The sequence below is a fragment of the Drosophila novamexicana genome, unplaced genomic scaffold (genome assembly GCF_003285875.2).
Source record: "Drosophila novamexicana strain 15010-1031.04,08,12 unplaced genomic scaffold, DnovRS2.1 tig00000193-arrow-pilon, whole genome shotgun sequence".
In the NCBI taxonomy this organism is placed as follows: domain Eukaryota; kingdom Metazoa; phylum Arthropoda; class Insecta; order Diptera; family Drosophilidae; genus Drosophila; species Drosophila novamexicana.
In genome coordinates, this window is record NW_020824787.1 from 9,912,619 (window position 1) to 9,924,922 (window position 12,304).

The 12,304-nt window shown below is 35.0% G+C and overlaps 2 protein-coding genes across 8 annotated transcripts in view; both read right to left on the reverse strand.

The window, feature by feature from the left end:
• Positions 1-13: 13 nt before the first annotated feature.
• Positions 14-2,469, reverse strand: LOC115758817 (pescadillo homolog). Its single transcript, XM_030699594.1, has 5 exons — positions 2,312-2,469; positions 1,937-2,170; positions 777-1,875; positions 458-714; positions 14-396 (listed from the first exon to the last, which is right to left on the reverse strand). Exons 1-5 carry the CDS (start codon positions 2,327-2,329, stop codon positions 100-102), a joined length of 1,905 nt encoding a protein of 634 aa, XP_030555454.1. The 5' UTR covers positions 2,330-2,469; the 3' UTR covers positions 14-99.
• Positions 2,470-8,867: 6,398 nt separating this feature from the next.
• Positions 8,868-12,304, reverse strand: part of LOC115758359 (sodium/potassium/calcium exchanger Nckx30C) — a 40,941-nt gene continuing 37,504 nt past the window's right edge. For 6 of the 7 annotated variants that reach the window (XM_030698946.1, XM_030698943.1, XM_030698945.1 and 3 more), the window contains 3 exons: positions 11,331-11,588; positions 10,639-10,775; positions 8,868-10,537 (listed from right to left, as the gene is read on the reverse strand). In XM_030698946.1, the coding sequence (XP_030554806.1) occupies positions 10,297-10,537; positions 10,639-10,775; positions 11,331-11,588 (636 nt within the window). In that variant the 3' untranslated portion in view covers positions 8,868-10,296. Of the gene's footprint in view, positions 10,538-10,638; positions 10,776-11,330; positions 11,589-12,304 lie in introns of those variants that run through there. The other variant, XM_030698947.1, reaches the window with a different exon arrangement.

Below are 12,304 nucleotides of genomic sequence, written 5' to 3' on the forward strand. Positions count from 1 at the left end.
ACTCGCTGAGTTATTACATTTTTGTATTTTTATTGGGTTTTGGGTACAAGCTAAGACTAAGATCAAGACACAGGTTCTGGAATAGCGCGAGCTAGCCGTTTACTTTGCGCCCAACTGGGCGGCAGCTGCAGCTGCGGCAGCAGCCGCCTTACGCGCCTCCCGCTTGGCCAATTTTTTGGCCTCCTTAGCATCGGTTTCGATTGTGCGGCGCTTCTTGCGCAGCAACCACTCTTCCTTCTCCTTGGCCTGTTTCTCGCGTATCAGCTTGCGGAAGAGATTGCGATGTCGCGGTTTGACCATGCGTGCCTGCAGACGATGTTCATCCACCTCTGCTTTGTGCACCTGTCTCTTGTTGACTTTGTGCACTTTGCCCGATTGGACAGACATTTTTTGTTTCTAGAAGCAATTGAAGATACCTTAAATGAATTCGTATTAAGAAAAATAATTGATAACGCACCTCTTCTAAAAGTCGCTTCTCCTTTTCATCGAGCTCCTCCTCCTCATCGTCGTCGTCGCTTTCCTGCTCGTCCCCATCGAAGTCCTCTTCGTCGGAATCTTCCTCATCCTCATTGACACCGTCGGCACCCCCATACTTTTTGTACTCGGCCGTCTCCTGTTGATAGGCGCGCTGCAGCTGCGCATCGAGCAGCTCCTGTTCCACGGTATCCTCATCTTCTGCTGCAGCATCATCCTCGGATTCATCGTCGCTTTGAGCTGTGGAAAATGTCTGAGTTTAGCATCTTGGCAAGTGGGCTGTTAATAATCTAATCTCTTACCATGTGTTTCGATCAGGGAGGGATCATGCAGAGCCTTCTCCTCTGGCGGTATATAAGTGTCGCGTTTGGCATCGACAAATGGCGACAGATGAGGCGGCAACGACTCGCCTAGGAAGTACTTGTTGGTGGGCAGCAGCTGGCGCTGATTGACACAATCGAAGATCCACTGGGGCTGTATGTAGTCCCTGGAGATGTACTGTGTGCTTAGGCTGGGTCTGTCCACAATCTGATGTGTTATGGTTTCATCGTTCTCATCGTACGTGGCACCCGAAAATACAGACGAATCCCAGGATACTTTGCCGCCAAAGGAGCGTATGATGACGACCAACGGCTCGCGTGGCACCTCGCGATTGATAAAGAATTTCAAGCCTTTAAACAGGTTACGTAGCCGCGACACTTCCTGTGCTTCCTGTTTCATTTTGATGATGCGTTTGGAGTCACCATCCTGTTCTAGCAGCTCCATATCGATATCAGGCTCCTCCTCATCCTCCTGCACTTTATCTGTGCGTAGCAGCTCAAAGTTAAGCGCTGTAATGCGATCCGACACGAAGCTGGACTCGTCTTTCAACGTGTCCGCATTGTCCTGCAGCATGTTGCTGGGAAACTGTGGTGGATAGGCCAGGTTGAGGCCATGATACAAACGGAAATTCGTGAAGCCCAACATGATGGTGTAGAACTCGACGAAAATGGACATGACTTTGAAGTCCACCTCCTGACGTGACTGTGGCTTAAAGGGATAATAATGTGGCACTATCCAGGTGACCTTCTGACCCTTGATCTCTGCCTGGAAATAGTAGCCTTTGATGGAAATGAAAACCTTGCGCAGCGACTTGGAGGCAATCACATAGTGCAGAAACTCGATGGTCAGGCGGCGGCAAAGATTCGACTGCTCGCGCGGTATCAAATGCAGCGATGGAAATGTGCTGAACAGAAAGAGTAGCGTGAGGCAATCGTCCAAATCCTTGAGCGCATCAATGAATGTGGGATAACGTTCCTTTACTATGTGATCGAGCTTGATTTCTGGAAACATGGCCAGGCGGCGCTTCAGATTGCGAAAGTCCTTAATGGCGCGATCGCGACCCGATTTCTTGGCAAAGATCTGTAAAGCAATAGAAGACATTATACAGTATGCAAGCATTATTATGCAGTTGTCCTAATACCTTATAGTCACGCAGCGTCCACACAATGGGCTCGTGGAGCAAAAACCGTATGTCCTTCGCATGGTACAAGATCTTAATATCCGAGGAGCCTTTCTGAGCGCGTCTTCTGTGCTTCGGCTCACGCGGGTAAACACCCTTTAATATGCACAAGCGGCGAAAATCATTCAAGGAGAGCTGCAACTTGCGCAGCGCAGCACGTCGACTTATATACTGTGTGGCTTCGCCTGCCTCGTACTACAAAGAAAATCATGCAAAGTTAAAAGGACACAGCAAGTATGCTTAAAAATTCAATATACCGTTCATTTGGTTAGTGTATGAAAAATAACCTCACAACTTCGCATCAAATTGCGTGTTAGTATTTATAGTGCAACTTACCTTCTTGGGACGTCTCATTATGACAGTTGTATAGAGCGGCTATTAATTAGCCTAAATCAACTGTATTTTACAGCTGATTCGCGTTTAAATTGGTTTATTTTATATAAAAACACGCACCGTACCAAAACACACGTTTTTGTGTTATTGGTCGCGTGGGAAGGGACAGTGTGACCGCAGACACAATATTACAAAATATTGAAATTGGTAGAATACTTGCCATTCACTGCGAGCACGTAAATGTTTAGGCAGCACTGAATAATAGTGCTGCCATACTGTCGCTGTTAATTCCGTTGCGCGCCAAATTTAAACAGCAGTCTTGTCGCTCGCCGTGAGCACGCATATAGAATGGGTAGCACTGACTGCCAATGCTGCCACTTCTGGCAGAGTTCGCCAGCGCGCTAGATTCAAACAGTGTGCTGTGCCTTTTGGATAACTCATTTTATTGAATCTGTTTTTATTGTTTTTATAGGTAGGTATTGTATTGAGAAAATAACATACAGTCTAAGTTTGTTGTATTATATAATATTTGTTATATTTTAGTTAGTTTGAACATTAACTTTATATATTCATTTTTGTTTTTTTTTTTTTTTTTTTTTTTGGTTGTTTGCAATATGCTGAATGCAATTTTGCTTTACAATTTTCTTTTGTTTTGTTAATAACAAAAGTTTTTATTAAACGGCCATTTTATTCGTTTATTCGTTTGCTGCGGCTCTGCTACAACTCGGCTATGTAACGGTATTTCACTTTGCTCGTTATTGACGCTTTCAACTGTGTGTATGTGTGTGTGTGCGTGTGTGTGTGTGGTGTGTGTGTTTGTAAGCGTTACGATTTAAATGTATCTGAGTGTGATTTGTTGTATATTTCACCTAAATAACTAGTTAACATTGTATCTATGTTTATTAGCTTCGTTTTGATTTACATAAGTGTCGTTCCGTTTACACCCCTCTTCTCTTCAAAATGCTTTAATATCTTTTATCAACTTGTGTATTTGTCATATTTGTATTACTCGTATTTTGTGTGCCAGCCAGTACATATATATATATATATATCATCGAAATTGACTATTTATTTGATTTGCTTCTAGTCCATGCGGTTGTCGTGTTTTATTTTTTCAATCATGAATTCTAATTTGATGTGTGGGTTGGGCGGGGATGGGGTTTTAGGAGGGGAGAATTAGTGATTGTGTTTTGTATAAAATCTAAATATTTCCATTAAATATATATGTATGTATATATGTACTTCTATAAAGTAAATAACATTCTGTATTATAGCATCGCTGTATTTTTTGCAACTGTTGTAAAGTAAAGCCGAATTCAATTGTTCAGCAAGTTCAGGGATTCCCGGTTTTCACTTCTTATATTTTTCAATCCAATGGCATCATCACTTTCGTTTGACTCGTTAAACAGGATCGATTGTTCTCCATCCTGTCTTGTAAGGCTTACAATATACAAATATTACAACAAAAGGGCATTCAAAATAACATATGGTAAAAATAGAAACTAAAATATACATTTACTGCAAGATTCGTTTCTATATTGTTTCAATTTATAAACATTTTAGCGTTTATAATTGTCCTTGATATTATGTGAATGTATGTATGTATTTATATAAATTATTTGTACAATCTTATGTGCTAAAAGCGTATCAGTTATTAAAATTAATTCTCTTTTTTCGTATTATAATACTCTCATTGTTGACTATTCAAATTAACATTTATGCATATGTACTAATTACATGCTCAACGTTTCTCGTTACAAAAAATAAACCACATACATATATATATTAATGACTACGTTCTATGCGTACATATGTAAAAAAATGTAAAGTAAACATCGTACAACAATTAAACTCAACAACACAAAAATCACTGGTGGGTAAGGAATTTTCTGTATTACACACACGACGGTTACTTTATACTTTGCCAACGGTACCAAATCGATAGGAATTATCTATGATCGATAATTGCATTACCTATTAAAAATAATAAACGCACTGTTGTTGTTCTTCTTGTTGTTGTTATATACTTACAAATTTGAAAACGCTATAAAAAACTTTAAATTAGTCTACCAATATGTTAACTATTACTTTTTGTTGGATTCTCTTTGACGTTATTTCATTTTACGCTTCTTAATATTTATATTATCGTTGTTTTATTTTGTTGCTGCTTAAAAAATAGAGTTGGGCACATGTCGTGTTTTTTGTTTTGCGACACGCGCACGAATGATCGACACGATTTAAGCAACACGAAAATTTATCGATTCTGATAACGAAATATTCTTTCTCTTTTGGTCAAACAGTTCGAAAAAGCTTGAGTTTTGTTCAATTATATGTCATAATCTATTTAAACCCATATTTGATATAGTCGTGCGCGTCTTGTTTTCGTGTTTCCTGCTCGTGTCATTCGTTGACATATTGTGCCCATCTCTAATTCTCTAATTCAAAGTAAAGTTCGAGCGCTGCAAGCGACAACTGACAGCTTTGCAATCGTTAATCGATTATCGTTGATCAATGCAGACAAAAGCTGACAGCTGGAAATCTTATGGTCGCTGCATTTTATTGTTTATTGTTTTTGTTTGTTTGCTTTGTTTTTTTTTTTGCTTGTATTATACAACGGACGCAACTTGAAACGTTTATTTGATGTACTCGTATATGCACACACTATATATAAATATAGGTATATATATTCGAATATAAGTTTTGTATACACGGCGTTACGTATTAAAAAAAAGGAAGGAGAGAGAGTTATACATACTATCTGTGGGTACATACATAATAATATAATATACTTATAAAAATCAATATATTTGTTATATTTATTATATTTATATTTCGTATTTAAAGCTGATATTCATGAATATGTGCTCTCACGTTATGTATTTGGTGATTTAATAGTTAGTTAACTCCTAACTCAACTGTACCCGCGAGTTCGAGTTATGTAGCGTCCAGTAATTGTTTGTCGGTGCTATGTGTTTGCTAATTTCATATTTTAGAATTTCTATGGAATTTTCGAATGCCAATTGTTTAGTAAAAATGAGAATTTTGTGTAATACTTACGGCGATTAAAGCTGTAACTCAAATAAAATTTGGTCAAGGATAAAATTAGCAGACACAGGAATTGTACGCGTGTTAATTGTTATTTTTTTTTTTGGTTTTTCAGTTGTCTTTTTTTTCACTTTAATTTCAAACAATGATTTTTTTTTATTATTTGTAAGTTAAATATTTCATAAAGTATATACTGTATTTTTATTAATCATTAATCATTTAATTTAATTTTATTTCTTGCTCCGTTACGCTTCATTTGTATGTTATGAACATTTTTACTAATTTTTCAACAATTTTTTTTTTTGGTTTGACATTTTTTTGTTTTTCTTGTTACGCAATTATTCAACTTGTTAAAAATCTATAACCATAACAATTTCTCATTTATATATATATATATATATTTCTTGTATATATATATATAATCTTATATAATTTGCTTTAAAGCGAGACTTTAACGACTCCCACTTGACAAGTGCGTGTTGGTGTGCGTTTTGTTTTTTTTTTTTTTTTTGAGTTAGGATCTGGGAGTTGAAAGGAGTTTGAGTTCTGAATATGATTGAACAATTGATGCTAACTACGCTGATTCCGATCTTGATTATTATATGCAGGTGTCTGTGTGTGTGTCCTTCATTTTGATTTGATTGTTTGTTTGTTGTCTTTTGTAAATGTTAACAGACGCTGACATTTGTACTGCACTCTATGGTTTGGGTAATCGGTTTTTAGAGAGAAAGTGCTTCGAAAGTATATAGTAGTATACGAATATTCCATAGGGAATGCTCGTTGATTAACAATTTTTCATAAATTTTGTTGATTAGTATTTTTACTTTTTTTGTTGAAATACTCTTTACTATAGTTAGTTCTACATAAGTTTTGTACTCGCTCGTAGTACTTTATAGAGAAAAGTGGGCGCGATATGTTTTAAGTGAGTGTAAATGAGTGTGTTTGTGTGTGTGTGTGTGTGGGGTGTGTGTGTATGAGTATGTGCTGCGTGTTATGTACTAAATAAGTAAGTTTGGTTGTTTTTAGTATTCAGTATGTATATATATATATATCGTATAATATATATGTTTTTATATATGTTTATATAAGTATGTACTCGCATGCATTTGGTTTTTGGTATTAAATTTAATTTGGAAGATTATAGTTTAGTTTTAACCATATACAGCATGTATAAAAGTTTACGTTAATTGTTTTTCGATTTGCTTTGTAAGTACTGGAAGTTATCTTTTTTCAAAAGCAATTCAATTGTCCTTGATATTTCCGATTGCTCTACGTTCCCGAGCCCACCATTGATCTTTACGTGAGAGTGAGCGTCCGAGTTGAGAATGCTGAGAGAGTCTATTTATGAGACTTACTATATCACATATATGGTCGGCTATAGACGCACACGAACTTTTGCGGCATTGACAATGAAGTGAAATATGAGAGCGGATGTAGAGTGTAATTAAACAGTACAAGTTCAATAGTATGGGAAGGTTCTGTGGTAGATTTATAAGAAGGCTGCAAATAAGTTTAAACAGTGCCGGGAATCCCTTTTCTTCAAGTGTTCTATATAAAATGGACTGAATTGCACAACTGAATATCGGGCTAAGAATTGTTTTCGTTTATGCTTGGCCTACTCTAAAAAGCCTTTCCAGACTTGATCGTACAATTATATAAGTTTGAATTATATAAGGACTATAGATAACGACAATTTAAATTATCAGATTTCATGATATATCATGTTTACTCATAATAACAAATCCTTTTCAAGTGCCGCATTGATTCAGCTGCAGAGAAAAGACAGGAGGAGAATTAAAAGCAGCAAGCTTTCAGAGATTTTAGCATAGCTCGAGTTTTGAGGTCGTTGCCCTTGGTTTAAGAAATAGTTAGATAAAATCTTAAAGTGTTAATAACCAAAACAAGTAGATTACTTTAATTAAAGCGTATTGCTAGGGCTCGAAGAGTGAGCTATTTAGTAGATAGATAGATTCAGTTTAGAAGATATAAAGTTAATATAACTGCAATTATGTCGCTCTCAATGTCGCACCTTTCGAGTTCCTTGGCTTGTCGACCATATACGATAAAATGTCGTGTGGTGGTGCTGGTGTGTGGTGGTTTCTAGTGCCATGTTGTAGCTGTGGTTTATCGAGCATTTGGCTAAGCACGGTAGTTAGCGTGACGTACTTAATATATGCCTCGTTGTATTAATACAATGTAAAAGTTTTGTTCCTATTCTTCTCTTTTTTTTTATGGTATTTTGGTGTTCTCTGTTAATTTGTTGCATTGTAATTATAATCTCGTATGTATGTCCATATAATAAGAATGTATATGTGCATTTATATATGCACTGCACCACCCATGGGGTGTAAGAGCATACACACTTCTTTACCTTTCAAGGTACATATATATCTATATATATATTATTTTATTTATAGGTATGTATGTATATCTTTATATATAAGTATATCTGATGGCTTCGACTAGTCTATACAACAGCTGGGGCTAAACTCCGGTCGTCTCGTTTGCAATGTTTGTTGTTGTTATTATGTTTCTTGGCCGTGCTTTAAAAAACTTTTTTTTTCTCTTAATTCCGTGGTATTATATGTAGTAGTTATATATATATATATATATATAAGGTTATGTCACTGCCACTAGTTCTCATTTAAATTTATTCGCCTTCGCCTTGTTGTAAAAATTATTGCTTTCTGTTCTGTGTTTTTTTGTTTTTGTTGTTTGTTTTTGTGTTTGTTTCATGTGTGTTTTTTATAGTATTTTTTGTTTTGCTTTTCCTTTTTTTTTTAATAGTATTTTTGGTTTTCTCAACTTTAATTTGCGAGCCTTATGCAAACATTTTGGGTTATCTTTGGATATATTGCCTACTTAAGTTACATTTGCATATATATATTTATATATACTTTATGCTTTTATCATTTCTTTATATATAAAATATATATATATATATATGTATATATAAGTATGTATATATGTAATGCGTTTTTATGTTAAGTTTGGTTTTTATTTGTTTGCTTCTTTTTGCTTGCGGCCACTTTTTTGAGTTTACGATTTAAGGTTTAAGATTTTAGGTTTAGTTAAGAAAAATGTTACGTACGTTCTAAATAAAGAGAGCAAGTTTTTTCTTTGCTTAAATATTGTTTTGTTTCTTTTACATGTCGTATATATATAAATATGTGTATATGCTCATATTTGTATATATATATACACAGGGGATTAGGAAAAAAGTATATGAAATAATAAATATCATTTTGTTTTTGTTGTTGTTGTATGTAGTCTATCAATAAATATTATTTAAATTGAAATAACTGCACCTTTGACACGCCAACAAGAATCATAAGTTGTAATCATAATATTAATCATAATATAACAATAATGATTAGTCGTAAATTTTCGATCGAGCGTCATGTTTTTAAAATATGTATGACAAATGCTTAGCAAAATGTTTTATTATTTTTGTTTGTTTTCTTTTCAAAGTATTCCTAGTATTTATTATTCATATATTTAGAGTTTTTATTTTGTTTTTGAGTATAGTTATTCTTTGTTTAATAAGTACGCAAATTATCACTTAATTAATATAGGTCAATATATAAGTAAGTATATATATGCGATGCAAGTGTGCGTGTGGTATATAAGTTTTATATATAGCAAAAGTTTTGTAAAACTAGACTGATTTAGGCTCTGTTTGGCGTAAAGCTTTCTTTTTGTTTTTGTTTTCTTTTTTTCTTTTTTCATATATTTTGAAAAATTACTAGAACAATTTATAGTTGGTGGAGCATGCAAATTAAAGTATTGGAGAGCGCCAAGTGTTGGAACTAGCCTAAAAGGATTTTAGCTCTGAAATTTTTCAACATACGTTTATATGAAAACTGTTGAAGGACTCAAAATACTAAGGACTTGGTAAATGCTTCAATTATTTGTAGCTTTTAAAATTTTAGAACACTTAATGGTCTAAACAGCTTTTTAATTTAATTCTCAAAAAGTTCTAGTCAGGCTAGGCAACACAAGTTGGACCTAAAAGCTATTTTTGCTTAGAATTCTAAAACAGTTAAGGATTCACTTGGCAAATCCATGCATGTTAAAAGTTTAGCACACATTGTGATCTAAAAATGTGTGCCCATATTCGCTAGGAATTCTCAAGCAGTTAAGGCTCGAATTCAGTTAAGTAGCTTGTCTGAAAGTTTGAAAGATGCTGCCCAACACTTGCAGAGTTATAAAAAATATGCTCAACGTAATGGCTGTCTTGTTACGTAACGTACAGAAGGTGCTTGTGCCAAGTTAGGACTAAGATTTTATATAATCGTAATTAGTAGTAATTAAAAAACCCAAACGCCTAAGTAAAGTAATTGATTGGGAAGCCATTATTTTTGGTTTTTTTCTTTCTAATAAGTAGGTAATCAATTATGGATAAGTTTGTTAAGGTTCATAGTTCAAGTAGAGAGAAGGATAGATAGATAGATAAAGCTAAAGAGTTTTGTGTGTGTGTGTGTGTCGTTTTATAGGTTGTTGGCTTTCTTTTTATTAATAACTGCTTAAAAAGCTGCGGCTAAACATTTAAAGTAAATGTCTCTTTTGTTGAAAAAGGAAAAACGCTGCACATAGCACTAACTAACTCGTTTTTTGTTATATTAAAGTTTACTTTTGTTGTTTTTGCTTTTTGTTTTGCTCATCGTATTCGTATTCGTTTTTGTTTAGCTTTTAGTTTTGCTTCTTCGTGTGTGTCGTGATTTATGCATTTCTTTTTTTTTAACAATTCGATTAGCTTAGTCAATTTGTTAATTTAATTCATTAATTTGTTTTGTATATAAATTTAGCTAATTGGTTTGCGCGTGTACGTCTGTGTGTGTGTGAGTGTAAATGTGTGTATGAGAGAGAGTGTGTAGGTGTGTGTCACATTTGACTTTGTTGCAGAGTTTTTGTTGCTGCAATTTTGCCCACATCTGTGGTGTTTAGAAGGGGCAAGTGATCAAATCATATTCGAACATCAGCGAAACGGCAACAAAGACAAAGTACAACAGAAACATGGTAAAGCCCAACCCCTTGTTCATGCGCCAACGGAAGCAGGCAATTGATAGCACCACAAATACGAGCATCATAAACAATATGGTTATGGAACAGACCATGCCCACCGAGTTCACTTCAACGGGCGCATCGTAGATAATCCCATAGATCAGCCAGGGTATCGGTAAGCTACATATCCAAACATTAGATATAAGTCAAAATTAGTCTCTAGCCTCAGTCTCAAATCTATATATTTCTATATATATATATTAAATGGTGCTTTCACTTACCCCACAGTCACATCGAAGATGTTGCTGCCCACCGAACTGGACACAGCCATGTCGCCAAAACCTTTGCGCGCCACAATCACCGACGTTATCAAATCCGGTATAGATGTGCCTGCCGCCAAGAATGTTAGGCCCATAACCTTGAGACGAAATTGAAAATAGTAATTTCAGTTAAAATAGGGCCAAATAGTAATCAGAAATAAGCTGAAAACCGATTTTTTAAGAGTATTTAACTTGATCTTATCTATAAGGCAGGACCCCTTAAAAATAATTTAAATAGCTCTGGCTTCTAACTAAGAGTCCAAATAGATTAACATAATCCACGTGTTGTTCAATAAGTTAGCTTGTAGTGAAATTTTGAGAAACGGAAAAATCTAGAATGATTTAAGTATGTATATTCAGAATATATACGCACATAAGCACAATAATATTTGAAAAATTCGAAAGCTTGTAAATCATATATGGCCTCTATAAGTTCTCTAACTGTGCTCTTTGTATGCAATCCATATTAAAAATCTATATTTATACTCGTACGAGTATCTCTTAGTGAGTTTTAATTTTTGTAAACTTTTATAAAATATACAGTACGATATAATTTATTAGAAACCCACAAACATATATTGACACATATTCGATAAAATGCACCAAAATGTCCGTACTTTAAATTCTTAAATTTTCAATTAAGCTGAACCTACCTCTGGGGGTATGCGCGCTGTGTCACCAATGACATTGGCCCACCAAACCATGAGGTAGGAAAAGGCGGCTATCCACAAGATGGAGCCTATAAAGGTGACCGGAAAGAAACGTTTGCCGCGCGGCGTGCGCGTATCGGGCAATGTTAGCCACATGGGCACCAGAAGTGGGGCGACCAGGACGTAGGTGAGCCGCTTGCGAGCCGTATCCGGCCAGGCCATGCTCAGGGGCTCCGGTTCGTCCTCGATTATTTCAGGCGCCTTTCATTTTGTATATAATATGGATATGAATATATATATTATAAAATGTTAAAGTTGTTGCTTGTGCGGTGCTTTAATTGGTTTGTTTTGTTCTTTTTTTTTTTTTTTTTTTTTTTTTGATTTTTGTACAATAAATGTTGACTTCAAATAAGATTATGTATAATAGAATAATATATATATCGTATGTAATTTGTTAGTATATAAAATATATATTTATGTGAGTCTGATATGAAAATATTGTATGATATATGTTATTTGGCTATGCGTATACATATGAAACTGTTGATAATACGAGGTATGTTTTGTTTTTATCAGATCAAGAGTTTTGAGCTTGATTTTGACAACAGATTTCGAGTTGTGGAGACGCACTCACAGACAGGCGTTTAGAGCTTTGCATAGCCATAAGGACTCTAGGTAAGTACGTCATTAGGTAAAATGGTGCGTATAAAAATTGTTACAATTTAAGTGTGGCCAGAGTCTAAATAAAGTGTATTTTAATTTGTTTAAGTACAAACACAAACAGTAATGCACTTACTTTCTAGTTAACGAGTACAATTTTTAGTAGGTGCTATACGAGTATTGTTACGTGCACAGATTTCAGCATCTTAGTTCTTATTAGGCATGCCTCTAATATTTTTATTTTTTATTTTTTTGGTTTGGCTAGTGCAAGCATACATACATAGACAGGCTACACACACACGCACACACACACACTC